A 13,957-nucleotide genomic window follows, 5' to 3' on the forward strand; every position below is an offset into this window, starting at 1 on the left:
GCTTTTAAATTTATAATTTATCTTATATTCACATAATCTATTTAATGTATTATTATGTCCCTATCAGAATAAAGATCAATTTATTTATTTATTCATTTAAAAATTAATGCATATGTTCTTTGTACAGTAGTTTAAATTCTATAATTTATATTATAAAATGTTAGTTAACTTTATTCAGACAATTAAATCTTTAACTATGAATGAAACTCCCTCAAATTTTACCAGTGAATGTACTTCTGATATGAAATTAGAATGATGATTGTCACGCCATACCTTTTGCATACATAGCTAAGAAAGTTTCTATATGTAGTAAAAAATTTTTACATAAAATTTCCTTTTATGTAGTACTATATTATAATATTTAGTTTTTTTTTAGAATTTGAAAAAATATGAAAATATTAAAGCACAGCCTATTGATTCATTTATTTAGTTTCCTGAGTAACAATAAACTTTCACACAACCATAGTTCATTATAATTTCATCTCATTTATTACCAGATTGCACATTCATAAATGAGATAAAACTTATAGGTTATTTTAATCCCCAAGCCTGATTGGGTTTTGAGGCCAGAATCTTCTGAATGAAAGGAAGAGGTGACAGTATATTGTTGAATTATGGATTTTTAAGCAAAAAAATCAAATTAACTGTTATACAAATTTTGGAAAATCCTTCAACTTTATTTTACTTGAATTGATTGATAATTAAGCAAAATTGTCAAAAGAAGCATTATAAAGCCATTTCTTAGTGTATTACAAGGAAGTACTGTGCTCTGTTGTAAAAATTATTTCTGTTGTCTGACTGGATAAATATGGAATTTGTTTCATTCTTGGAAGTAGTAAATATTTACTGTTTTTTTTTTTTACAAAGGTAAATTCATAAATATAAACATGTAAATAAGTTAGAATGTTTAGTTTACTAAAAATTAATCTACATAATATTTTGGTCTCTCCATTTTTTCCTAACTTTTTTTGTCTTCAGTCATTTGACAGGTTTAATGCAGCTCTCCAAAATTCCCTATCTAGTGCCAGTCATTTCATTTCGGTATACCCCCTATATCCCTAACAATTTGTTTTACATATTCCAAACAGTGCCTGTCTGCACAGTTTTTCCCATTTACCTGTCCTTCCAATATCAAAGCGGCTATTCCAGGATCTCTTAATATATGGCCTATAAGTCTGTCTCTTCTTTTAACTATTTTTACAAATGCTTCTTTCTTCATCAATTTGCCACAACACCTCTTCATTTATCACTTTATCCACCCATCTGATTTTTAACATTCTCCTACAGCATCACGTTTCAAAAGCTTCTAATCTTTTCTTCTCAAGTACTCCGATTGTCCAAGTTTTACTTTCATATAAATTACATTTAAATTAATTTTTTATTTAAGCAAATTATATATTTGACTGAAAGCTTGTTTTGCCATTGCTATTCAGCATTTTATATCGCTACTGCTTTGTCCATCTTTAGTAATTCTACTTCCCAAATAACAAAATTCTACTACCTCCATAATCTTTTCTCTTCCTATTTTAACATTCAGTGGTCCATCTATATTATTTCTGCTACATTTCATTACTTTTTTTTTGTTCTTGTTTATTTTATCATGAGGTAGTTCTTGTGTAGGACTCATCCATGCCTTTTATTTTGTCTTCTAAATCTTTTTTACTCTCAGCTAGAATACTACATCACCAGCAAATTATAACATCTTTATCTTTATGAAGACATCAGACATAGCCCAGACATCTGGTCAACAGCAATGAAAATGGTGATCCTGACGATAAAGTCAAAAGAGGAGGTGCCAGGGTAGGACAGCCTGCAGTATTAGTAGATAGGTGCCCCTGCTTGTGAGAGTAGTTGCTTATGATGATGGCTGCAGGACTCCTGCTGCAGGTGCCTCAACAATATACTGGAATGGATCTTGTGATAGACTCACAACGCTGGATAATACCAGCTTTGGTCCATCTGGCATCTTGAGGATGAGGGGGAGAGGTTTTAGTTAATGAGAGCTCGACAGTACCATCTGTTCAGGCAGATAGTGGCTAGTAGAACTTTCCCCTCCTCCAGCTAAAACAAAACCCAAGCCTCATTATAAAAACCGTTAAAGTAGTACCATGATCTTAAACAATATCATCATTATATCTTTCCTCACTTAATTTACTATGGTTCTCTTAGTAGTGCCACATATTTTATTACACTTCTTAATCTTTCTCTTAAAATTTGCTTCTATAAATGGTGATAAATTACAACCTAAAAACTTGAATTCAATAACTTAACTAATCATTTTATCAATCAATTTATTCCCTAAATTATATGATCTGAAGAAGGCCATAGCAACCTTCTGGAAAAAGTAAGAAAATTATATTGTTTAATTTTTAATTGGCTCTTAAACATTTATGTATTTCTGAAGCTATTTTTTTAACTTTTATTTGTGGACTTCAGTTAAAACAATCGAGTAAATTTTTCTGTACATCATGAGTTACTTTTCATGACATTATGTGAATTGTAGTTAAATAAAGCATTTTTAATAGTGAACTATTTAATTATGTAAATAATGTTTGTGTTTTTGATGATAGAAACTCCAGTTAACAGTGATATTTTTAAGTCCAATTCATTGAGTTTGCAAAAAGTTTTTTGCTCTCATACATTTTAAAGCTGAATATTTTGAAGATTACATCTATTTAAATAAGTAATTAAATTTATTAAAATAACAGTAATAAAAATGTCTTTTTATTAAATACTGTTTTTTATTGAAAAATAAATATATATAAAATCAAATTATTCTCAATAGCATATTTTGTTGAATTGTTTATGGAATAAAATGTAATTAATTACGTAACAATATGTAACATGTGTACACTTGTTTAGTGTGTTTAAATACAGGTGTACCTGTGTTTTGTAGGTTGTGATGTAAAAACATACTGTATATGTACGTAAATGAATAATTTTATTTGTTTTAATTCATTTTTTTTTTCATATTCTCTTAAAATTATGTTACTTGTAATATAACGCTGCATAATTATTTCCATTACATTAAATAATAATGTTTGGCTTTTTATGAAATTTGTCACTGTCAATTGTTTTCATTTTATGTAAAACAAGGGTTTTGGCTATACAACGTTATATAACACCACAGCTCTGATTATACTATAGCAACAGTAATAGAAGCCATGTTTTCTACTTTAAATTGTTATAGTATTAACATTTATTAACCGCATTATACTTTTAATTTATATCTTGAAGGATTATTTACTAAAACTACATTTCTGCTCAACTTTAAAAATATTTGAACAAATAATAAGCAAATATTATTTGAAATAATTAATATCAATATTTATGTTTTGATATTGGTTAGTTTTTTTTTTTTTTTTTTTGAGTCATCAGTTAGTTGATTTGTTTATATACTCCATTACTTGTGCACACTGCTAGTCTTCCAACCTCAATATACTTATTGTTCCTTTTATCCTCAATCATCATGTTTTATATTCAAATATTTGTTTTCTTTTACAGGTTTTACTTTTTCCATTACCAAATTAACTAACACACTTCAGACTTTATCATTTCATTTATCAATCCACATGATTTTCAACATCTAATTGTAATAAACGTTTCAAAGTCATCTATTCTTTCCGTTTCTGCTTTTCCTATTGTTCATGTTTCATTTGAATAAAATGTACCATCTGCATAAATACCTTCAAGAATTTTTTTTAAATTTTAAATCTGTTTTATTTGATACGAGCAGATTTTTTCTTGAAAGCTCTCCTTGTATGTAACAGTTTGTTTCATGTTTACCATTGTTGTCCATCCTTTGCAATTTTCCTACCTAAATAATAAAATTTAACTTCTGGTGTATTATTTTCCTGTTTTAATTTTAATTGCTTGTTATCTTCTTTCAGACACATTTCAACAAATGATATATGTTTTTAATTTTGTTTGTTTTGAAAATGAATTTGTCTCCAAAAAATAAAAACCGGCCATTTTGTATTTATTAAAAATTATTTTTATTTCTCCCAAAAGAGCAATATAATCAGAAAATCTTAACATATTTATTTTCTCTTTTTGGATTGTTCCCAAATTTTCCCTTCAATTCCCTGCAATTTTTTATTCTTATTTCTCATATTTATTCATACCTTCTTTACTGATGATGTGAGTTACTAATTTATTATTATTATTATTTTTGTTTTAAATAAAATTTGAACCAGATGCACTATCTTCACTTTGTTTTTCACAAATACAAACTTTGCTATCATGACCAAGAAAAGAGTTCGTTTAAGTTGTACTAAAATTATGCTTACTTCTCAGTAAATATCAAATTGCATTTTCGGTACTTACGTATTAACGCCACCGCAGCTACAGCTTTATTTAAAAACACAGTAGTCAATCAGATTTCAGTGGAAAATGGGCCAATATAGAGTTTAACATAGATTCAAAACAGTCTCTTTATTAATTTTAATAAATGGTTATTTATTTATTTTTTAACAGGAGTGTTTTGATTATTTAAATAATAAATAATTGCAATAATTACTGAATTTATTAAATAAATACTCAAAAAATTACGGTGTTAATTAGTCAAGGTTAGCGAGCGTAGGTTAAGTTTGGTTAAATTATATTTATAAAATAAATAAATATAAATAACCATTTATTAAAATTAATAAAGAGACTTCATTTTCCACCAAAATCCGATTTACTACTTTGTTTTTAAATAAAGCTGTAGCTGCAGTGGCGTTAATACTTAAGTACCGCATTTTCTTATACTTCTAACTGAATCTTTCTTTTATGTTTTAATAATAAAATATATAAGATTATTGTCTGTTTAATGGCAACAACTGATCTGTAGTAGGCAACTTGACATGAGATGAGACATTCACTCCCAAAAAAGGGAGTAATTTTCAACCTCGGTAATCTATCCTATTCTTTTTTAAGAATCAGATGAGTGAAGTGGTTTCACAGAGCTAAATATAATGTTGAATTAATAAAATGGTGGTGAAATATTCTTCATTAGTACTATAAGTAACAAAGTAACATTTCACTCTTTTATTACTAGGACTGGCTTTGTAATGAACAATATTTTTCTGCGAAAAAAGCTTGGAACATATATATACCTCATTTTACAAACATTTAGAAATTATGTACCCCTTTTTGTTAAGAAATATTGCATCTCCTCAGAAGAGGAAAATAATTTGATCAAAGAGTTTAAAAAAAATTTAGTTTAATAAAAAGAGTTTAAAAAAAATTTTAAATTATTTATGCAAAATCAAGAATTTATCTGATGTGTGCAATTTATCTGATACAATATCTTTATATTTACTGTATTATTAAAATATATAATTTTTCTAAAAAATAAATATTAATGTTAATATTAATATTAGTTAAATAAAAGCTTTTTTAAAAAATAATTTTTTATATGTCAAATATATTTTTGTAATTTTTTTGTATTTTTTTATTATTTTTTACTTTTTAGTCTTAATGAACAATAAACTTTTTACATCCAAAAAAATATTTATTTTTACACATCGAAGTTACATACGTGTACCAAATTTCAATCATTTTCATACGATAGATCATGAGAATTAAACATGTAAATAAATTCAGCAACATGCATGAATTTAGCGAAGGGGTAGCACGTTGGGGCTAGGGGTGGGTCATATTCAAATTCTAACACCGTAGTATTATATTGTCATCGAAGTTACATACGTGAATCAAATTTCATTGATTTTCATACGATAGATCAAAAGATATATCAGTTGCAAGATTTGATTATAACTAAAGCAAGTTAAATAAAAGCTTATAAAAAACACATGATAAGGAAGATAAGGACAATTTTTTTCTTTTCATGCTCTCAAAAGACCAATTTCTCTATCAGCCAACATTAACTATGACATTTTCTACACCAAAAAAAATCCCTTTCAGCATGCCGAAAGATGGAGGTAGATTTCACTGGTATAATAATAAAAAATATTTCCACTTCAAAGTTAAGAAAAACATCAAACTTATTCAATATGATAACGGCTGCATGTGAAAAAAACGTTTCACATGTTTAGCATATGACAAGTCCCACCTTATAATTCCAGCAACATTTTGGTTATCCCTTGCTATAAGGATTGATCACGGAGGGGGTGGTGTAGCGACCGGACACGCTACGAGGCGCGATTTTCTTCCCTCGGGGGGGAATCGAGATGTAAGGATCATATCAAAAATTGTTTCAGACAAAAGTTTTAGGTAATGTTTAGAGGACTAATGACCACTTTAAACCGATTCAATATTGTGCCTTTAAGGGAGGTATGATTTTTTTGTCTTCAAAACCCCATTTTTTCCACCCTGGGCCAATGGTTGGTGATATAAATAAACTTTACTTAAATAACTTTTAGGCCCTTATCCAAAGAAAAAAGGAACTTTAAACGAATTCAATATTTTACTTAATAAGAAAGTTATAACCATATTTTATTTTTTTTTAAAAGCTCCTCCCATTTTCTTCCCCATAGTTCGATTTTGCTCATTAACAAACTGGACCGACATTTTGGGTTTATGTATCAATTTGAAAGTGATTGGCACAAAATTAAGGCAGTTACTGTGTAAGTATAAACTTTTGGACTGACGTTGGTTTTGGAGTCTGGGGGATGTGAAACGCGAAGATATGTCAAAATTTTCCAGAAGTCGAATCATGGTACCCATTACAATAGGTAGCTTTCTTATGAAATCTACCTAAAAAATGATACTTCATACACATCTATGTTTTAACAAAAACAGATCTGATTTATGAAAAATTTGAAGCATGTATCATTTCATATTTAATAGTCATTTTAAACGGATTTTTCATACGCTTTCAATTGTTTTTTCTACTTTAACTGGAATGACATCAATGTCTTTGTATCCTTTAATTCAGTTTTTACTTTTCTTAGTCTTAAATTTGACAGAGATTGATTATAATTAGCAAACGTAATACCCACAAAGGATAACCTGTGCACACGTATGAGCCACTTTATATAATATTTATAAAAAGGGAATATAATAATTAAAACTATTTTTAAAATAAATAGTAGCAACGAAAAGTTTACAGATAACACTGATAATCATAATTTTTGTTTCCTAACATGCGATATATGATTTTAATCTGTTATTGATTCTGAAAATGAATGTGAACTCAGAATCTTTCTATCACCTAACATTTTTGAAAAATTTTATTTAAAGGGTTTTTTTTATTTTCAATGTATAGTTATCATTTTAAGCTCCTATATTGTATTTTGTTAGTTTATTTTTTATTGTTAAACTTTGTTAACATAATTTGTAAGCTATAAATAAACAATACTAGACAAAGAATTAAATCACATCATAGTCGCATATGATATCATATCTAATACTAAAGAGTGAGCCTTCATGGACAAGATTAATCATGTCTGTGCAGGTCAAAACATGTAGCTGAAAACACAGCTGTGTTGTTTGTATTAAGCACTGGATTTGGGAATGAATTAATTTTGGGCGTAGTACTGTCTTGTTAAAAGTGCAGTGTCAAAATGCCTCGAAATTGTGTAAATTATGTGGATGCCCTTTGTTATGTAAGTGGTGAGTTTACCGTAAAATCAGATAGAAAAAACATTACACCTTTAATTAAAAAAACATATCATTTGTACTTCCAGTGTAAAATTGGTGATCAGGATAAGACATGGGCTCCTCATATAGTATGCATTAATTGTTCTGTATATTTAAGAGGATGGCTGAAAAGTAAACAGAAGGCTTTGCCATTTAGTATACCTATGGTTTAGCGTGAACCAAAGGATCATGTAACCAATTGTTACTTTTATTTAACAAATATGTCTGGAATTTCTAAAAAATCTAGACATACTCTAAAATATCCTTCATTTAAATCTGCAATCAGGCCTGTACTTCACAGTGAAATTATTCCAGTTCCTGAGCCACCTGTGAATGTTTGTTTCAAAAGCAGGGATGAAGAATCAGGCAGTACTGAAGAAGATAACAATGATTATGATTTTGAATTATCTTCCAGTAAGCCACATCTTATATCACAAGGTGAATTAAATGACTTGGTTAGGGAGTTAAATTTATCAAAAAATCAAGCTGAACTGTTGGGATCAAGACTACAAGGTTGGAATTTACTTAAAAAAATACAAAAATTTTGGGCTTTTGAAGCTTAAAAAAAGAACTTTCTCAAACTTATGATTTATGAACTTTACAAGTTCATAAATCTGAGGACTGGCACCTTTTCATAGATTCGTACAAGTATATTAAAAGTGGTTTTACTAGACAACAGTAACAAATATCCCTTGTTTCCAATTGCATATGATATTAATTTGAAAGAGGCATACAATGTGATGAAAGATGTTCTTGTAAAAATAAATTGTAAAAAACATAGCTGGAACATATGGGGTGATTTGAAAGTTACAGCTATTTTGTTTGACATGCAATTAGGCTATACTAAGTACATGTGTTTTGTTTGTGAATGGGTCAGTCGTGCTAGGGATAAACATTATATTACCAAAGAATGGAAGAAACGAGACAACTTAACTCCAAATGAGAAAAATATTATTCATGAGCTGGTAATTGAACCTAAAAAAGTATTTTTACCCCCTCTCCATATCAAGCTAGGACTAATGAAAAATTTTGTAAAAGCAATTAAGAAGAATAGTCCCAGATTTTTGTACATCAGGTAGAATGTAAGTGAAGGAAAAATTAAAGAAGGAATAATTGTTGGTCCTCAAATAAAACAGTTGGTCAAAGATGATGTATTAACTCAATGTTAAATAATGTAGAAAGTGCAGCATGGGCTTCATTTAAAGACATTTGCAAAAGTTTTCTTGGCAATTGGGATGTAATATGTCTTTGAAAATACATTTCCTGCACTCACATCTGGATTTTTTCCGGAAAACCTCAGAGATGCAAGTAACGAACACTGTGAACATTTCCACCAAGACATTTCAGTGATGGAAAGCTGATATAAAGGGAAATGGAATACTAACATGCTAGCCGATTACTGTTGGGCATTAATTCGGGATGTGCCTGAGGCTATTTATAAAAGAAAAACAACAGCGAAATTATTCTAACACAGGTATGGCCATGCAAAATTATAAATTTTACAGATTTTAACTATATTTTCCCTTAATTTTTTTGAAGCATAATTTATTTAAAACTAAGAGTGATAGAAAAATTGTATTTACAGATCTGTAATATACACAAAAAAGTAATTCAAGAAATAGTATAGTAATTCAAGAAATAGTATTGCAATTTGAGAAACAATAAAAAAATTTTTTTTTGTTTGTTGGTGTAATTGGTCCTTGTCCCCTTCAATGTATTCCCTTCCACTATTCTCACACACTGTTTCCAGCGGTGTTTCCACTTTCTTGAAGCAGTCCTGGGTAGCTTCATTTGAAATTTGCTTTAATGTCTTTTATAGTCAAAATAGCATCCTTTCATCACTGATTTTAATTTTGGAAATAAGAAAAAATTGTAAGGAGCCAGGTCTGGTGAGTAGGGAGGCTGAGGGAGGACAGTCATCTGATTTTTGACACAAAACTGACGAATTGATAAAGCTGAGTGTGCAGGCTCATTGTCGCGGTGATTGAATCATTCATTGTCTCGCCACATCTCTGGTTTTTTTACAAATTTTTTCATGTAATCATTGTAAAATATCTTGATAGTATGCACGATTGACTGTTTCACATTGAGGCAAGAATTCAAAATGTATAATTCCAGTAAAATCAAAAAATGAGAGCATCACTTTGACATTGGATCAAGACTGATGTGCTTTCTTGGGGTGTGGAGATCCTTAGCTAATCGATTGTGATAATGTAATTTTGTCTTAATGTCGTGGCTGTAAACCCAGCTTTCGTCTCCTGTTATCATCCTTTGCATGAATGTTTCAATGTCATTTCCTTGTTCAAGAAGTTGCCAACAAATGTTAATTTAGTGTCCTTTCTGTTGCTCGGTCATCAAACAATGACTTTGCTGCAACTCAATGCATGTTCAGTTTTTCAATCAAAATGTCATTGCATGATCCAGTTGAAATGCTAATCTCTTTTGCAAGTTCTCTGACAGTCATTCGATGATTTTCTGAATGTGAGTGTCATCAGTTGAAGTCAAAGACCTTCTGGGTCAAAGATCATTTTCAGTTGACTGACGACCACTTTTAAATAGTGAAAACCATTTGTAACATTGCAAACAACCCAGAGCATTATCTCTGTAGGCTTGTTTCAAAAGTTGAAATGTGTGAAAGTTTTCCCCAGTTTCATGCAAAATTTTTCTTCGTATCATTACACTCAAATAACAGTAACATGAAAACTAAACAAGATACTAACTATCCAAAAACATCTAGTTACAGAGGAGGTTAAGCAGAACACAATGCTGCCAACCACACATCAGCTAAATATCTCCGTTGGCAAGCAATTAAAAATGTTCAGTTATTTTCTTGACAGACCTTGTATCTTATACTTTATTTTAATTTTAATTTTATTTATTTAGTTTCAATTAAGATCTCAATTTATTAGATTTAATATAAAATGAGAAACATCTTCTGTTCAAAGAACAACTAATAAATTTCATGACATTATTCTCAGATTATTTTAATTTTGATATTTAATATGATTAATTGCTTTCTTTCTCATAGGTTAGTTCAAAGCTGTGATTATTGTTTTCACAGTTTCTTTCTTTAATTTTAATACTGATTGAAATTTGTTGATCACTGATGGCAGATTAATCCAATGTTTATTTTCCAGTGGTATGACATTTTTCAAATAGCTGAAAAGTGTTTAGCTTTTTCTCAACAAATTTTTATACTTCCTATTATAGACAAAGTTTACATTGTACAGTAAGTGTGATGCATTGAACATCTGTACTTATTTTAAAGGTTGACAACATTACTAATAAAATTTCAACGTTTTGTTATTTTTTGTCTCATGTATGTCAAACAGTGATTTTGCTCAATCTGATAAATTGTCAAAATTGTGTTGGATTTACAGAAAAGATTTATATATATATTTTTTTTAAATGTTATTTGGGACATCATTATTTTTTTTTGTTTTTTTCTATAGGTACATATGTGACAGTGAATGCTGTAAATCCTGGTGTAGTAGACACAGATTTGGTACGTCACATGAGTTACTGTAAAAGTGTTCTGTCATTATTATTTGTTAAACCCATCATGTGGCCGTTTATAAAGTCTCCACGACAAGGCGCTTTACCTGTTTTATACGTTGCTCTTGATCCTGGACTAGAAAATGTATCTGGGAAGCGCTTTAAGTAAGTAACTAGGAGAAAATAAATGATTACTTATTAATTCATTGCATTATGTGCACATTACACAGAAATTAACCATTTATATTATCGTTATTAAAAAATATTAAATATACTAGAGTTACACATTTCTTATATATAATTTTTTTTTTTAAAGTAACAAAATTCGACTATATTTATATGATATAGGTTTATTTGCTCTTTTGTGTGCAAAATTATGTAATTGTTGGTACATAAAATCTTTCAATGGCCGATTGACCTCTATGCTGCACTTGTTTCAACTGACACTTAACAAAGCATATATTTGTAGTTAACTATAATTAATAATGTGGGACAAAGCAATTCTGAATCTATTCATTTATTGCCTGGAATTCCTGCACAGCTAGGAATCCAATAAAAATTGTAATGTACTTTGCAGTTTTTTAAAGCCCTAAGATGATGTGCCTGAAATAATTGGACAGGTTTTAAAAATATCCTTGAAGTGCTCATCTTAGAAGGCAGAAAATTACATTATACACAGGCAATATGATGTAGGACTGTACGGCATAAAGTTCACTGGTGATAAGTACACTGATAGGTGAGAATTTTCACTTGTATTTTGCATTTTAAAATACAGAATATGGACTTATCTCATCTTAACTATGGACTTAGAAGGAGATCTGAAGTGACAAAATTGAAAGTGGGGAAGAAATGATCAAGAGTAGGGAAGAAGGATGGATGATGAGAAAAGACAATGACAACCTAAAAAAAAAAATTATAGAACAAAACAAATAACTATGCCCTGAGCAAAGCTCTCAATCCCCTCTTCAGACAACATGCATTCTTCCTGCCTAAAATCACATAGGAGAGGTCCCTGCTATGGCAGTAACATTTATTAGCAGCTTACAGTTTGGTAATTAAAAATTAGGTAAAGAATTTTAGTAAAGAAATTAAAGTTGTAATAAAAATATTAGTTAAATAAAATTAATAGAATTGAATAAATTATTAATAAAATTATTATTTAGTGAAATTGAAATTTTTAAAGAATTAGGTAAAGTGATGGAAGACACACCATTTTTTAATTAAAATGAAATTAAATAATGGTAGGTGTTAGATATTAGAAAATGTGAATAAGAAAATAAGATTCACTATTTAATCAGTACATGAAGTTTATTATTGATTGATGCACAGTTTAACAATAAAATAATAATAATAATAGTAATAACACATTTATACTAGTTTGTAACTTATACAATAATGGTTATAATAGTTTAGAAATGTTTAAATTGCGTCTAGTAATGGTTTAGATCAAACCATTTTCTTAATTTTAATTCAGTGTAAAACATTTACCAGTTTAAATTACTTATATGACTGTAGCAGTTCGTGGTGAACTGCCTCTCTCCCACTCACTGCAATGAAAGGTAAAAACGGAAGGGGAACATGCACTCACTCGAATGCTTAACAATAGGTCATGTTGGTTTAAACCATAGAAAAATGCAAGCGTATGAAATATTCAGATATGAGATTAAAGCAATTTAGTTTAACCCTTTAGAATTAAATTATGGTATTTATTTCTGTAGTAATGTTATGGCTTTTAAGCATATGAATAGACAATGTATATACGCTGTCACTATATTTTACCGCTGAAAGATTAAATTTTTTGTCTTATTTTGTTAATTTTTCCAAACATTAATAGATAATTTCTTATTAATCACTCTAAAAAGGATTTATTTTTTTATAGGTATAAAGAAGAAGAAGAAATATCAGAAGTTGCTCTGGATGATAAAGTTTCTTATTGGTTGTGGTTAACAAGTGAAAAATGGACAGAACTAAACCGATGATTTTATTTATCAGTAATCGGTAGTTTTAATAAAATTATTAAGTGGTATTCATTAAATGTTTTAATTGTTATTTTATCATTATTTAAAAAAAGAACAGTGTGATAATTTCCAATTCATAAAATGTTTTTGTTATTTGTATAACTGGTTGATGCATTAATTTTTCAACCAACTTTAATAAAAGAGATGGATAAAGAAGAGCAGGTAATTAGTTTGTCCAATGTTGGTTTGTTTCTTTTATTAATTAATGTATGTTAAGTTTTACCTGACACTAAATGAATTCATTTTTATGATTTTTTTTTGAAGAGAAAGTTCTGATGGTACCATGGTAAAAAAATTAATATTTAACCAGTAGAATGCACTGACATGAATGCACATAGCTGCATTGAGTGTATTTAAATTTTTTATATTTTCATTATTGCTATTAGTGGATTATTCTATAATTATTTTACGTACTCTGATGTAATTCTGATATTGTAAGTATACTGATGTAGAAATTTAAAAAAAAATGTTATAACCAACATTAAAACTCAAATTTCTGGGCTCAAATTTTAAATGGTGCCTTGTGTTATCAGAAGGAGAGAGAAGAAGGAGAAAGCTGTAGGGCTTTCTCACAGTTACTCTTACCTTAGAATAAAACAACATATGATTCCGATGTTGAAAATCAACTGACAATTATAAAATCAATGACACCAACAGGATGAAACTATAACGCATAAATCATCAAAATATCTGGTGATTTATACTTATGAGAGTTTTTAAAAAGCCAAATATCCTTTCATCATCCTAATACCATTCATTAACAAACTGAATACTAGGATTTGTAAAGAGATTGAACTACATATATTGCATTGCTCCAACAAGTTAAAGCAAACTTGCATTCATGAATAAAAAAATGAGTATTC

The 13,957-nt window shown here is 28.9% G+C and overlaps 1 protein-coding gene across 2 annotated transcripts in view; it reads left to right on the forward strand.

The window, feature by feature from the left end:
• Positions 1–13,398, forward strand: part of LOC142325835 (retinol dehydrogenase 14-like) — a 69,203-nt gene extending 55,805 nt beyond the window's left edge. For both annotated transcript variants that reach the window (XM_075367857.1, XM_075367858.1), the window contains exons 5-6: positions 11,034–11,241; positions 12,956–13,398. In XM_075367857.1, coding sequence (XP_075223972.1) covers positions 11,034–11,241; positions 12,956–13,055 — 308 coding nt within the window. In that variant the 3' untranslated portion in view covers positions 13,056–13,398. The remainder of the gene's footprint in view (positions 1–11,033; positions 11,242–12,955) is intronic.
• Positions 13,399–13,957: the final 559 nt, after the last annotated feature.

Source organism: Lycorma delicatula, chromosome 5 (assembly GCF_047948215.1).
Source record: "Lycorma delicatula isolate Av1 chromosome 5, ASM4794821v1, whole genome shotgun sequence".
NCBI lineage: Eukaryota > Metazoa > Arthropoda > Insecta > Hemiptera > Fulgoridae > Lycorma > Lycorma delicatula.